At 50.0% G+C, this 15,143-nt stretch overlaps 5 protein-coding genes across 5 annotated transcripts; 2 read left to right on the top strand and 3 right to left on the bottom strand.

The window, feature by feature from the left end:
* Positions 1–81: 81 nt before the first annotated feature.
* On the top strand, positions 82–1,292 carry BO79DRAFT_275269 (uncharacterized protein; the record flags this gene model as incomplete). The annotated part of the gene is made up of 1 exon (XM_025687653.1): positions 82–1,292. The coding sequence occupies exon 1, from the start codon at positions 138–140 to the stop codon at positions 1,290–1,292; it is 1,155 nt and encodes a 384-aa protein (XP_025543639.1). The 5' UTR covers positions 82–137.
* Positions 1,293–1,454: 162 nt separating this feature from the next.
* On the bottom strand, positions 1,455–4,048 carry BO79DRAFT_285025 (SNARE-binding exocyst subunit SEC6; the record flags this gene model as incomplete). Its single annotated transcript, XM_025688311.1, has 2 exons — positions 4,004–4,048; positions 1,455–3,940 (listed from the first exon to the last, which is right to left on the bottom strand). Exon 2 carries the CDS (start codon positions 3,726–3,728, stop codon positions 1,455–1,457), a length of 2,274 nt encoding a protein of 757 aa, XP_025543638.1. The 5' UTR covers positions 3,729–3,940; positions 4,004–4,048.
* Positions 4,049–4,228: 180 nt separating this feature from the next.
* Positions 4,229–4,988, top strand: BO79DRAFT_207213 (mitochondrial 54S ribosomal protein uL30m). The gene has a single exon (XM_025682133.1). It carries the CDS (start codon positions 4,365–4,367, stop codon positions 4,650–4,652), a length of 288 nt encoding a protein of 95 aa, XP_025543637.1. The 5' UTR covers positions 4,229–4,364; the 3' UTR covers positions 4,653–4,988.
* On the bottom strand, positions 4,959–7,193 carry BO79DRAFT_188420 (sphinganine-1-phosphate aldolase DPL1). The gene is made up of 4 exons (XM_025680591.1): positions 7,002–7,193; positions 6,410–6,887; positions 6,228–6,361; positions 4,959–6,176 (listed from the first exon to the last, which is right to left on the bottom strand). The coding sequence occupies exons 1-4, from the start codon at positions 7,094–7,096 to the stop codon at positions 5,165–5,167; spliced, it is 1,719 nt and encodes a 572-aa protein (XP_025543636.1). The 5' UTR covers positions 7,097–7,193; the 3' UTR covers positions 4,959–5,164.
* A 227-nt stretch (positions 7,194–7,420) lies between these two features.
* Positions 7,421–9,700, bottom strand: hcsA (homocitrate synthase). Its single transcript, XM_025685253.1, has 6 exons — positions 9,561–9,700; positions 9,352–9,481; positions 9,061–9,290; positions 8,917–8,997; positions 8,793–8,860; positions 7,421–8,737 (listed from the first exon to the last, which is right to left on the bottom strand). The coding sequence occupies exons 2-6, from the start codon at positions 9,410–9,412 to the stop codon at positions 7,786–7,788; spliced, it is 1,392 nt and encodes a 463-aa protein (XP_025543635.1). The 5' UTR covers positions 9,413–9,481; positions 9,561–9,700; the 3' UTR covers positions 7,421–7,785.
* Positions 9,701–15,143: the final 5,443 nt, after the last annotated feature.

Raw genomic sequence — 15,143 nt, 5'->3', positions numbered from 1 at the left:
CACGTAGACCCTGCATCGCAACCCATACAATACTACTACAGCAATTCCAACCCCGACATCAGCTCCATCTGCAGCTCAATCTTTCACTCTCCCTCCCACGACTCTACCACCATCACAACCACAACCACCACAAAAATATGTCCAACCCACGACCACATCCCAATCAAAGAAAGGAAAAACGCCCCCCACTCACCCACTTCCTCTGCCTCCCCCTCATCAACGCCACCTCCCTCCCCCAACTCGAATCCTCCCTCGCAACATTTAAAGCCTCGGTCCCAACTCTCCAACCTCAACACCAACATGAACATGGACATGAACACCACCAACATGCACGTCAACCCCAACCACTCATCCCCCCTTCCGCCCACCGCCCAGTCGGCACCCTCCACCTCACCCTCGGCGTAATGAGCCTCCCCACCCCAGACCGTCTCTCCCAAGCAATCCGCTTCCTGCACTCCCTCGACCTAGAAGCCATGCTTCGCGAGACCCAATCCTCCTCACCACAAACACTACCATCAGACCCAACCCCACCCGCCTCTCCATTCCTCATATCCCTCGAATCCCTACACGCCATTCCCCGCGCAAAAGCAGCGACCGTTCTGCATGCCGCGCCCGTGGACCCCACGAACCGTCTGTATCCGTTTTGTGTGAAGTTGAGGGATAGATTTCTCGAGGAGGGGTTTTTGGTGGGGGATAAGCCTGCGGAGAAGCCTGCGGAGGTGGCGGTGGATGTAGGTGGTGGTGGTGAGGAGCAGCAGGGGCAGGTGGATTTGACTGCTGGGGATAGTGCGGAGATGGCGCCTGTACCTGTCGGGTCTAAGCCCAAGGTACGGCCGTTGTTGCTGCATGCTACGATTGTGAATACTATCTATGCGAAAGGGAAAGGTGGTGATCATGGTGGGAGAGGAGGTAGAGGTGGTGATGGCAGGGGTGATAAGAGGAAGAGGCAGTATACGTTCGATGCGAGGGAGATTCTTGCTAGGTATCGTGATTATAACCCGCCTGGGGAGGGTTTGGAGAGTACTGGGACTGTGACTGGTCCTAGTATGGGGGCCATTGAGAATGAGGGCTCTGGGTCAGGGTCAGGCTCAGAGGGTGAGAGTGGTCTTTCCAAACGGAAAGGCACGCCCTTCGTCTGGGCAAGGGATTTCCCTATCGAGTCGGTATGTATCTGCGAGATGGGGGCGAAGAAACTCGTGCCTGATCTGAATGGTAAGGACGAGGGCATGAATGCGCGACTAGGGGAGAAGTATCGCGTCGTAGCGGAGAAGAGTCTGCTGTTCGGTTCGTGATACCTTGAATATCATGTTCGGCTAAAAGCAGACAGCAACAGCAGCAGCATATACATACATAGTCTACAACCAGAATGATGTGTAAAAAGTAATAAAAGTAGATGAAACGCCAAACACCACGCTGAAAGACACAACTCTCAACCACCAGACCAATAACCCCAACTACCTGATCTTACTCATCAACGTCTCCATCCCCCTCTCAACAGACAACTCGGCCGCCTTGGCCTTAACAGCACTAATCATACTGCGCTCGAAATCGTCCCTCGTCCTCAGCACAGCCTCAACCCACGAGAGTTGCAAATCCCAATACTCGGTCTTAAAGTTCTCATACACAGCGACGAGAGCAGGTCCCTTCTCCGACTCCAACAATCTAACCAACCAATCCACCAACCGCCACTTCATCTTAATCGTACCGGCAAACGAATCCGGATAATTCTGGAAGAAAGCAAACACCGTAAGGACATCATCCTTGAATTTATCCGTGTACGGATCGGTATTATGGCGGAACTTGACGCCCTTGTTGCGCACAGACGAGAGGTACTTGACGAGGAGCTCGTCGGAGAGTTCCTCGACCAGGATATCCGTAAGAGAGGGGTGCAGGACGGGGGAGTAATCGGCCATGTAGTCTTCGAAGGTCGAAGTGATCCGTTTGACAGCGAAATCGCCGTACCATTTCTGGGTGAAGAATTCGGGGATAGTGGTGCGGAAGTCGACGGCGAAGATGAGTTCGACGAACTGGGTGAGGCAGTGGGTGCTGAGATCGACGTAGCCGTCGCGCAGGGCGTCGAGTTCCGGGATGGCTCGGGAGGCCATGTACTTGGGGTCGACGATGTTTTCGAAGTCGCGTTTGAAGCGGCTGAGGTAGCCCAGTTGGCCGGTTTCTTCGTTGTCGTCGATGCAGGCGATTTGGTCGTTGGCGACGGCGACGAGCCAGTCCTGGAGGAGTTGGAGGCCGTCGAGGAGGTCGCCGCCGGGGGCTTTGTATTTGGCGCATTCTTCGTCGATGAGGGTTTGCCAGGCCACTTGGCGGGCTTTGAGGACGCGAAACATGGCGTCGATAATGCCCTCGACGACGTCGGTGCGGGAGGAGGCGCCCGAGGCCATGATTTGTTCGTGTAGCATGCGCCACATGTCTGGGAGGGTTTTGGTGCGGAAGCAGCCTTCTGGGTTGGTGTCGAGGGAGTCGGGGATGCGTTCGACGAGTCCCTTGCGGTCGGTTTCGGTGATGCGGTTGGTCCAGTCTTCCACGGCGCGGATGATGATGTTTTGCCATTGGCGGATGAGTTCGGGTTCGCGGTCGTCCAGGATGTTGGGCTTGAGGTCGGCTTGTTTCCAGCCGAGCTTGTTCATCTTCTTGTAGTATTTCTCCGTCCAGTGGATGATGGCGAGGAGGTTGTCGGCGGGTAGTTCGGGGTCGTTGATCAGCCCGATGAAGAAGTCGTGCATCATGCGGTGGTAGATCTCCGTGTAGGTCTTGTAGATCTTCCATTTCTTTGGCATCAGCGGCTGCATGCCTTGCTGCACGGTGTAGAGGTCGTTGAAGAACCAGCGGAAGTTCTTGTCGAGGTTGTCCGGCTCGGCCAGGAAGTCCTCCTTGGTTGCTTCGAACTGGTTCTGCGCGTAGAACTCGATGGCCTGAAGGAACTTCTCCTTGTATCCTCGAACCGTCTTCGGTCCTACATTCATCGACTTAAACCGGTCTGCCAGGTCCTGGTGATCCTTCTGTGCCTCCTGCAACGCCCGCACTGTCTGATCATTCTTCTCCTCGTTCATGACCACAACCGCCAGCCGGACCACCATCCCAGGGTTATCTGATTGCACTAACGGGATCAAGTTCATGCACGCCGTACCAAGGTGATCATCAAACCAATCGACCACCCCATCCAGCCCCTGGAAGTAATCCGCCAGGGTCTCCTCACTACTCGGATCTTGCGCCTTGCGTATCTGATCCATCGCCTCGTCTCTGAAATCGCGCAGCTTCGAAATCTGCATATGAGCCCTTAGCAAATTGGGCTGATTCTCCAGATCCTCATCATCTTCGCGCAGAAGATCCTCAACCACTGCCAGATTCTCACTGAACTCCTCCAGCCCCTTCTTCATCGTCAACGTGGCCTCGAAATTTCTCTGCACCTTGGCCAGCTTGTCGATCTGCGAGAAATCCTCCACGCTTGTTTGCGACTCCGCGCATAGCTTGTCGATTCCTTGTAGCTCGTCTTTCGTCTTGGACACCTGTCGCTGGCCTTCTGTGAGGGCGTTGATGCTGCGCTGCACGGTCTCGAGTTGGTCGCGCAGACCTTCTCGTAGCTGAGAATCAACGGCCGCTTTCTTGCGCGAGTACTCGGCTTTCAGACCCATGATCTTGTCGAGGTCTTCGGGGTGGCGGAGGATGTCTTCTAGACGGGGCATGGCCACCGTTCCGTTGTCGTCTCGCGCCATGGTTTGTAGCTGTCGCAGTCTCGAAGTTCACGGTATAGTCGTTCAACGAGTCCGTATCACCGCAAGTATGTATACAAAGCCGACCAGGTATTATCACGCCACCAACAAGTATAGTCCAAACAACCGACCGATGGTGGTTAGCTATAGTAACAGCTAGACCATAAGCTAGCAGCAATTATCCCCTCCTAAACGCGCAGCGCTCCGGGGTATATCTGCATACCATTCGGACCATTAGCATGATAACCTCCCAGCATGACAACAAGAGACAAACTCACCAATGGCTCACCGAGCCAAAGAATGTTCCAAAATGACAATCGTTACAAAGATACACAGCAATTAGGTAGCATAGCAAGCATACTAAGTAGTAAATGCCACCCGCATTTCCCGCGCCCGCCAACCCGCCAACCGGCAGAACACATCCACCACGTGACTCCCCGCCCAGCTACGCTACCGCCATCGGGAAATTTGCGGAATCAACAGCAAAAGCATCCCAGCGAGCAGCATTCGCAAGGACAGAGAACAACTCCACATCCTCCAAACCAGCTGGGTCATTGACCGTCTACGTTACGATTCTCCGAAACCTTCCTACCAAGTACCTCCGAACCAAACAAACAAACAAATCCGCCAACCGCCAAAATGAGCAGCTACTTCCGCGTCACGCTCATGCGCTCAGCAATCGGTCTTCCACGCCGCACCAACGACGTCCTAAAAGCCCTCGGCCTGAAGAAGCGCATGGCTACCGTCTTCCACCCCGTGTCGCCGTCCGTGGCGGGTCAAATCATGAAAGTCAAGGAATTGGTGCAGGTGCAGGAAGTCGACCGTCGACTCACGAAGCAAGAGGTGCATCTCGAGCGCAAGCCCGATCCGGGATACTATGTTGAGAAGACCTCGGGGGTGGAGTTTGAGGAGAATAGATTGGCTTGAGTGATATCCATCTCTAGGGAATGAGATGGACTGTTGGTGTTTTCAATTCGGCTTTTTTGCGGAATGGTTCGTTTGATTGATTGGTATGCGATTGGAGTCTGGGATTTCATATTTTATTGTCGAATTTGTTGGATATGCCTGCTCATGTGGGTGGAAAGTGATGTGTACTATATGGGATTGAGCAAGTGGGTGAAATTCCCACTTAGAGGTGGAGGTGAAGGGAAGTGAACTATTGCATGCATCCAGCGGCTTTTATTTGATCAGATCGTGTGTCTGAGTCCGGGTTCATCTTGCGCAACGATTTTGCACTGTACTATACTACACATATTGTCATATGGAATGGGATCTACATCACCCTAAAAGTTCAAGTCTTAACGTCTGTTTTATAACAATAATTCTTCAGACGAAGCAATACCCAACCTATGCACCATAACACCAATTGTCCGCTATTTGCAATTCCTAGACTTATACGCTTTTCAACCCATATGGACAGTGCGGGCCTTTTGAACAATCTAAGCTTTGTACAGGGTATCCAGGAAGCCCTCGGCCAGGCGGCTGACAATACTCTTGTCCGGCATGCTGCCGGCCACACCGTACAAAGCTGCAGTGTCTCCACGCTTAACAACGTATGCCTTGCCTTGCTGCTTCCTCTCTTCCGCCTTGGCCAACTCCGCCTCCACAGCCACGACCAGGTCGGTGGTAAGTGCATCCACAGCAGCGGCCGTGGGGACGGTGAACGCGACATGGATCGCCGGGGGCGATTGAAGCGCATTGAGATGCCAGCCCTTAGCAGAAAGGCTGTCCGCAATATCGTAAATATCAACGGCGTCATTCTTGCTGTAGAACGCAACAACGCTGACCATGGGCTTTCCAACGATGTCCAAGCTCTTCGACAGAACTGAGTGTTCTTTGATGGAGGATTCGAACTTCTTGGCGGCGCCCATGATGTCCAAGCAGCTCTTGATGTAGCCAGACTCGCCAACACTCATCAAACTGGCCCAACATCCGGCAATCAGGGCACCAGGACGGGAACCCGCCACAGATGGGGAGGCATAAACACCACCGGACCAGTCTGGGTAGATGAAGTATTGGTAGCTGCGGTAGGCCTTGTTGCGATACAAGAGCACCGAGTTACCCTTGGGTGCAAATCCATACTTGTGCGTGTCCACACTGATGCTAGTCACTCCGGGAAGGCGGAAATCGAACCCACCTTCCTCTTCATAGGGCGACGCAAAGCCGGCCTTCTTCAGGAAGGCAACAACAAAAGAACCAAGGCAGCAGTCAACATGCAGAGGGATCTTGTAGGACGTCGCGAGGCGAGACAGAGCTGGGATGTCGTCAACAATTCCGTGAGGGAAGTTGGGTGCCGAGCCAACAATCAAGACAGTGTTCGAGTTAATCAGGCGACGCACGGAAGGAATGTCCACCTTGTACTCGGGAGCCGGGCAGGGAACACGATGGAGCTTGATCTTGAAGTAGTTGCAGGCTTTGATGAAGGCAGCATGAGCAGTATCGGGAATGATCCTACCGGCGTGTCAGTACATAAGCAGGGTATGTATAGGAGTGGCCACCCACATTTCCGGTTCCTTTACGCCACGCTCGAGGAAAGCCTTCTGGCGCGCACCCAAGCATGCCATGATGATCGACTCCGTACCGCCACTTGTAGTGACACCCGCGCCATCGGACGGCGCATTGAACAGCGCCAGAACCTAATCCAAGTAAGCCACATACTCGTGAATTTCCCGGGAAGTCATTACCATAGCTACGACTTCGGCTTCCATCTTCCGAACACCAGGAAACACATCAGGATGGATGGGGTTTGCAACACCAAACTGTCCGAACGCTTCTGCCTGCAGCTTCAACAGGTCCTGGCCACCGTGATAGACAGCACCACTGACACGGCCATCTTCCCAGCGTGTATGTTCCATATTCGCCAGCTTATCGAGCTCAGCGCGAACCTGTTCCGCGGTCCATCCTTCCTTGGGAAGATTCAGATACCGATTAACACCAGGCCCAGACGCGACGAGTTTCGATTCGAGATTCTCAATAGCGGTGGAAACCTGCTTATCAACCTGGCCGCGGACGCCGGGGAATCGCAGAAAGACGGAATAGAAGAAGAGACGGACGGCGGCGTAGGCATTACGGATGCTGCCGAAGATGCCATAACCGCGCAATGAATAGAATGTCTTGCGAACGTAGCGAAGGATAAAGAGGACAAAAACGATATTTCGAAGACTAATCGCCCGGTGATTAACAGATTAGCACATAGTTCCAGGAAAACAAACGTCAGACGAGCGAGCGATCGTCCGCCGTTACGCGGGGATAATGTAAAGCTGCTCGGCCACTCACAAGTCCAGATGTGCCGCCGCCAGTTGGGTGCTGGGGGCCCTGCTGTAGCCCAGCAGTTTATTCTGCAGGGCGACGGGAAGTAAAGAAGATGCCATAGTTGTAGGCAATAGAAATAAAGCCTGGTCGGGGTAAGGGCACGACGACCTCCAGACTGAGGGAGAAGAGAAAGACTGGGGAAGTGAAGGAAGGTCGATGGGTCGGATGATGCAGGAAACCGGAGCCGGGGGCGATAAGAACGACTGACTGGCCGCGGACGGGCAGTCGGGAAACTGCCTCGGTTCCCGCATGCGCTTCTCCTCATGACAATCTAGTCTAGTACTAGATTTGACACTCCACATGAACTCACATCACCCCCTTGCTTCTGTTACACCAATCAATTCCAATTAATCTTACTAGATATATTGCAGCCACACTTTTAACTTTGGTATATCCTGTATATTGTAGGATAGATGCTATGGCATCGAAATTCTGCGTATGTACACGGTCCCACGCGAGGACCAAGGGCTGTCCTAACACCGGCCCCCCTCCCTTTTTTCCATCAGAGACAAGGAACAACTTTTGAAAACCCCGTGGAAATCAAAGAAACCATCCTGAGAACACATAAACATCCATTCATGAAACCAGCAAACGCAAAACAAGAACGTCCTCCGCCAAGGGAGCCGCTAAAAGAGTAAGGAAATAGAAAACATCGAAGCTCTAATAAGGATATAGACGTCTATCCCAGTCGGAATAAATGCATGATTAGAAGAAAAGCCAACGTCGGAGATCACTTTCGATCCCATACTTAGGCAGAAGCCTGAGCGGCAAGCTCCTTCTCCTTGGCAGCGAACTGAGCCTGCTCGTCGGCCGTGAGGTCCAGGAGGGGCTTGTTCTCGCCCAGCTTGAGGTTGCGGTAGTAGGCACGGATGATACTGTCGGCATCATCGACAGCAATGGGGCGGATATCGGCCAGAGCCTTGATCTTGGCCGTGCACTCCTTGTACTGGTCATCGGTCATCTCAATCTTGAGCTGCTGGGCACGAGACTTGATAGCGTTCCAGCCGGTCAGACGAGAAGCGAAGTGGACATAACGAGACATGCCGAAGTCGGCGGGGTTGATGATCTCGTAGGTGCTGGGGTTGTTGAGGATGGCCTTGGCGTGGATACCGGCCTTGTGGGTGAAAGCGCAGAAACCGGTGATGTAGTTGTTGAAGGGGATGTTGACCTCAACGGCCTCGGCAACGAGGTCCTCGATGTCCTTGAGCTTCTCCAGCCTGTACTTGCCCTTGACGTACTCGGGGTCGGCAACCATCATGCGGGCCATGAGACCACCGAGGGGAGTGATACCGTTACGCTCACCGATACCAAGGACGGAGGTATCGATGTGAGTGGCACCAGCCTCCAGGGCACAGTAAGCGTTGGCAATAGCACAACCAGTGTCGTTGTGGAAGTGGGTCTCGATGTCACAGCTGACAACACCTCTCAGGACACGGACAAGCTCGTAGACCTGACGGGGGGAAGCGCAGCCGACGGTATCGGCGATACCGACACGGTTAACACCGACCTTGTCGACGGCCGAGTAGATGGACAGGAGATCGACAAGATCAGAGCGGAAAGAGTCCTCACTGGAGAAACGGATCTCAATACCCTTGGACTTGACGAATTCGATGACTTCGATGGCGGTGTTCTTGATGTAGGTCATGTCCTTGCCGTGGGAGTGCTCACGGAGGTAAGAGGAGGTTCCAATAACAACATCACTGTCCGAAATTGTTAGCAGTCGAACATGGAATATGCAGGACAATCAGCACTTACACTCCATCAACACCGGTCTCGACGGCAATGCGAGCATCGTCCATGTGGCAACGGATGTGGGTCAGGATCTGAATCGAACATTAGCCGGATGACGCACGCTACATGGTAGACAAGTGTAACATACCTTAGCCTTCAGGCCAAGCTTGCAAATGGCCTCACAGTCCTTTCTCGACTGCTCGGAAGCGCAAGGGCTGGTGAGCTCAATCTAAAGTGGTGGTCAGTGCACGCTCTCTCCGGCATTGTGAAGATCCACCGGGGTATGACTCACGTAGTCAACACCGAACTCATCGAGGGCCTTGGCGATTTCAATCTTCTTCTCGGTGTCGAAGAAAGCGTTGGCGAACTGCTCACCCTCACGCAGGGTACTCTCGATGATCTGGAAGCGAGAGACGTTGCTCAGGAAGTCGGTGACACCGACGTTGTGGCCATAGGGGTTCCGAGAGACGGAGGGGTGGGGGTTCTGGCGAGTCTCGACGGCAGTGAAGCCGGGGTGTTCACCTGAAGGGTATTGATTAGTATAGGCACTTGCAGTTCATCTGTTTAAAAGCTAGAAACATACCGTTGCGGCCATTGGCAGCGTTGGCCTGCCCATTGGGCTCGTGGTCTGCACCGGGGCACATTGTGAATGAATTGATGGTGGGGTAGCACGCAGATAGATCGGTAGTATATAGTTAAGACGGCAGATGGCTCTAGTAAGGTTGATGGTCAGTATTGAGCAACCAGCATTGAATGAGAGCAAAGCGAGATAAATATAGGAAGAAGACTAACAAGCGAGGCCAGCGAATGAGTCACAGATGGATTTAAATGAAGAGACGTTGTTGAGGGAGGCAGGGAAGAGTCATAGGTTGCCAGGAGAAAGAGAAAAGTGGGCGGAGATTAAAAAAAGCCGGGCGGTCAGCGCAATGATGATTCGCGGGCAATGCAACTGGAGACTCCTCGGCCGGTCCCTCCCTTCTGCTCTTTTTTCTGCGGCAACGACGAAATTTTCACCCTCTTTTTTCGCCTGCTGGAACTGGCTCACGCTTCCCTCTTGTGGGGAACCTGGACCGTGAACTGCGCATCCGGCAGCCCCAATTGCTCAGCGTGAGGATCATTCCCCAGTCTCCAACAGGGTCAACCAATGTCCTGTAGTCATTTCCATTATTAAGGTCTACTCCATTCTTTGCCTACAGGCTGCCTTGGGGCGCTATTCATGGGCGGTGACGGGCTACGTGGATTTGCCACTGAAAGAAGTATGCCAGCGACAACGAATGTGCCATTCTTGGTACAGGTGGCTGAGGTGGAAGTGCATTTTGCTGGTAGATCTTCGTTTATCCATCCTATCGCTGCTACCGAGGGCTTTTAGCCTTTTTCGAATCCCAGTCAGAAGGAATTTGTGTCTAGGGTTCACCACCCCCTGCTAGTGAACACTTGGGTTTAGTTCAACCCGACATCGGCAGGGGGGCATTTCTCGGATAGATGATAGCGTCTTCAATGGCTCGCGTCGAGATGCCAACGATTGATAATCGCCTTTCCACTTCGACCGTGGAACCATTATCATTGGTTGATTTCGATTAGCAGTCTCCAAGTGTCCTGGCAACCATATCTGAAGGGCTGCGTAACCTGAATCATAACGTTGACTAAGGTTGGAGAACGGCCCTCCTGAGGCCGTTGCTAGGACTTGCTACACTTTCCCCCCCAATTCAGGACTTGAGTCACATCCAGTACGTCACCGGTGGCCGATACCGCCCCTCTATTTTCATTTCCTGGCTTTTCGTTGGTCGGCCTGGATTACGTCAGGTATTTTCTCGCCCGATAGAGTAATATGCTGCTGATCCCTGCACCACTGTTTGCGTTAGTCCCCTTTCGGTATAGACTGCTCTGGCCAGGCCTTTATCCGTCAAATCCGTCTGATGCATTATTCCCAATTGGGGTGGTTGTAGCTTATAACCCAGTGCTAATGCTGAACGGAGTACTTATGCCTGCATTTATTGCAGAGCTGCAGCGGCACTACTATCAAGCATGCAATAGATGCAGGGACCTCTGTCATCTACATCATATTCCAACGCCCGCAGCCCAATAGCCTAGTACTCTGTATATGCGTGGCTATACTAAGAGTACTAAAAATAACAGCATGATAGTCGCTATATTTATTGCTGTCACTACATATATATGCCTGTTAGAACACATTCGCTAGTTCATGCATTCTGGGTTTGTTTTCACCGTCATCGTAGTCTACACAGACTGCCTGTCGGCCTCTAAACTAGAGAAGCTGGCCAAATGAGTGGGCTCTCCTCCGCACAAAGGTGTTAAAGAATTCAAAATAAACCTATCTAGTGGCATGAGTTCACTAGTTGAAAAGTGATTTTATTTATGACCCTCAGTATATTTTGTTGAATTCAGTCTTCCATTGAAAACAGGACTAAGAGGCATATTGTGATATATTAATTCAAACTGGATTAGCCGCAAACAGGAACTTTATCCATTTCTACAGCCCCGTCTTCCTCATTTCACTATATTGGAAACCCTGACCCTAAGCTTGTTGATCAGTTCGCAAAGATAGACTTTAACTTCGTAACATTCTTCAATCACTTCGAATATATTCACGAGAGATAATTTACCTTCAGAAAGATGTCCAGAATGCAACTGAAGTATATTATCATTAGCATTCCAATGTATTTGAGTTAGATGGCAGGAAGTATTTTTATCACAAGATGATATTGGATGACTATAAGAGGCTCTGAAACTGCCGAAAAAGCGACAGATTGTGAAATAATCAGGATTATTCTCGTGACATGCCAATTCTAATGCGGGGGGCCTATTCTCTGTTTAACTAAATACCATCAGGTGTCAAACCCCGGGTATGTGAGGATGAAGCTGAGTTATGGAGTGGCGGATCGTCCGAAAGGAGATATTAATTGATACATAGATATCATGCACTTGAAAAGGGCCTGTTATAAAAACCGACCAACACTCACCCTTCTGCTATAGGCCTGAGAACGCAGAGCTCGGTAGAGGTTTCACCATTACGAAATCATGGCATACAATCGCTCGACTGTTAATTAAAGGCACTAACAGCTTGCCAAATTATCATGGAAAGTAGGGTTGGTGCACTTTCAGGGTATCTTTCCACGAATTTTCAGAGGAACAAGCGAAGTGATCAAAAATAGTACCCTGGGTATATACGAGCTTTTCTCGAAGCTCGTGAGGATCTAGAAAAATGATTAGGGGAGCCATGAAGAGCTTACTGCTGAGATCGTCATCGTCTTGTTGTAAACTTCACTAGACCATGCACGAGCATATCGGGGAGGATCAAGTAACAACTGACCATTTCATTACTAACTAGCTTATATACATCCAGATACGTCACAAGTTGACGAAGAGCATTTGAGACCTGGTCACAACGGTATCAATGACATAATACAGCGAAGCCGCGGGAGGAAATTGGTCAAGATAAAATAATGGACAAAAGATGGAGATAAAGGATGACACCGTTGGGAAAAGGAGACACTAATGGTAATTATCTACCTCTGCAAGGCAGAGTTGACAAAGTATAGTCTTGGAAACGGGGATTTTAAACCCCCAATTATGGCTGTAAAAAAAGAATGAAGTCAAGCGTTACATATATGATTCTTACCATTGAATATTGTCTAGGAACATATAGAGATTATAAATGGGAAGAACTCTTCTATCGATTGAAATAGTGATCTCTTCTCGGCAGGGAGATAAGCTTAATGCATTCGATCTTAGTGTTTGATGCTTATAATGGTTATAGGGTCTAATAATCAGTCATGTGTAAAGAATATATCTGTTTTCAGAGATAACTAATAGGACTTTGGCAGATTCTGGGACAAAGAAAAAAAATAAAAAAAAAAAAATAAAAAAAGGAAGTGAAAGAAATCATCACAGTGCCAAAGGGGACCATCTAAATTAGTGACAAAAGTATTGACAAACCCTTGCTTTGATGGCTCGGACGCCAGATACACGCTGCTCTAATACGTCGCTAACAGAGCCCGGATATGTTAGATTTTGGGCAGGGTTCAACATTGGAAGACTATCTGGGGCAATCACTGGAGTATATGCGAAGATAGCAGATAGCAAGTCAGTTCTGTAAGACACTCCCTTGAGTTGTCGTATGACGTTTTTATCAACCTACATTCATTCTTTCCAGATTACATACCTTGTTTCGAGTACTAAAGCTGCGTCCAAGTGCCAAAAGTAGACATAATAGCCTTGAAGAGTTGCACAGCCATTCTACTATGCAGGTAGAGTAGCTGCGTTGAATCCTCTCATCCATGAGCCCCTATTACTGGTTCACTCTTCCGTCCAGCGCCTAGAACAACTGAAAGAAATCGACAGTTGATCTAATGTGTTGAGATTTGTCTTCACTTCTTGGGGTTATAGGGGGATACATCCCATGGTAAGTAATGAAAACAGCCTCAGGACTGACTATCGGTGGGTTTGTGATGCTTGATTTTGAGATGACTGGCAGCTGATGTTGCATGTTTCTGTTCAAGCTGGGCTCTTTTAGTACTATTCCAGGAAGGGAAACAGGATGACTTAGGAGATGTGTACATGTCTCTTCAGAAACAGGTAGGCTTCTATTGAGGATCTGATAGCTTTCCGTCTGTAGCAACTAACGCAGAACAATCAGAAATGGTGTCGAGGGTCAGTCAAATGGAATAACTAGTCTTACGCAGAGAAGCAGCACTAATTCAAAGGCAAAGCCAACAGAATGTTGCTTACTGATCTTCATGACTCGGTCGAACCCATGTACACTATCCCACCGGCTCAGGCGGCACATCTTCGATAGCAGAGATGTGTTTCACGTCTAATTCAGATGTTCATTCCATTTAGATGGCATATTAATTACTACATCTAGTAATACATGCGAGCCATTACATAACATCTCATCTTGCACAATCAATGGATTTAAAGGCGTGTTTGCCATCACTGCGAGGGCGATAAACTAGCCCCGCCCCTTTGGGACGAATTAGGGCTGATACAGATCCAACGGACGCATCCTTCACCTGAGCTCTCTCAAGAGCTTTTATGTCGGTGAGGCGTCCTCTGTGGACCCGGCTTTGCTTGGTGGTTTGTCGTTCCAGTCGCAACCCACACTACTAGGACTTGTCCCACTATTTTCGGGCCAAAATTCTGTCCAGTATCCGATAATTTGGGAAATATGATCATCCCTTCCAACGGGGCGGGAAGGATCCTCAAGACATCGTGCTCTAGACTAGTATGAACTAGATTGACTGCAGCATTGTAATGTCAGCCAAACGTGATTGTGGCGCTTGGTGGTGGAAAAACAAATTACGACTTTTGGTCTCTTTCCGGGTGGGATGGGGAGAGATTTCCTATAAGAGTAGACATACTTCGATTTCTTATTGGTGCAGAAACTCCTTCTGAAGGTTAAGCTGGTAGGCTAACAATTAGTATAGACACAGTAAGACGTCTGTCATCCACCCAAGGTATGTAGATCCACTCCTTCGGTCATGCCACATGGGGTATCTGAGATGTTGACTATACATTCGTCATGCTTGCAAGCGGTCTGGAATCCTCTGTGCTTACTAGTTATCCAAGCGTCCCCACTTTTACTGAAGTCGATGAAGCATACACTTGGGAAGTTTAGTGTCTTGGAAGCTTTGGGGTCTATGTTCGTTGTGGCGACCTCTGGAGTCGTACGCTACTATGTTTTGCCGGGTTCTATATTTAGCCTCCACGGTTCACTTTGGCGGCCTGTCAGACTGTTCATGCCAGGATACATCGGTTAAGGGAAGCTTTGATGGAAAGTTGTATATTGAATGCTACGACATCCGCCGTTGGTGAGCAGGGCGATGGCCGTTTGGGTGACAGATCTTACCGACCTGAACAGGAAGGTGTGAAGCTGTGGTAGATAACTTGACGAAGCCATTGTGATCTCCTAATTCAGCCTATCTAAAAATTACATGATATTGCACTCTATGGTACCCTCTACATGCGCGTACTCAATTTCTATCTAACAATAAATCTGGATCATCAGCAACCTTAAACCTGATAGACTGAATGTTCATCCGTAGTCCCCGTACCTACTGCTTTCAGTGACTTCGAATATATCATATTCGCAAAGTGCACGACATAGTATAGAAAACCAATAAGTATCTGTTAGATAGAATAGTAACAAAGACATTACGTATCAGTACCGTGCGAATACAGGTTGCGCTTAAGTAGGATATTCGTTTATTGCACCTGCATCATATCTAGAAAAAGTATGTTACACAAAGGGACGTGTGGGTTACATAAGCAACCAGGGTACGAGACTCTATAGAAACAAAGGTTTCACTGCAACCTCTTAGCCCACCTATTGCTGCTACAAGCCAAGGCGCTTGA

This window comes from Aspergillus costaricaensis, assembly GCF_003184835.1.
Source record: "Aspergillus costaricaensis CBS 115574 unplaced genomic scaffold BO79scaffold_4, whole genome shotgun sequence".
In the NCBI taxonomy this organism is placed as follows: Eukaryota; Fungi; Ascomycota; class Eurotiomycetes; order Eurotiales; family Aspergillaceae; genus Aspergillus; species Aspergillus costaricensis.
This window is presented reverse-complemented; position numbering and strand designations above follow the sequence as displayed.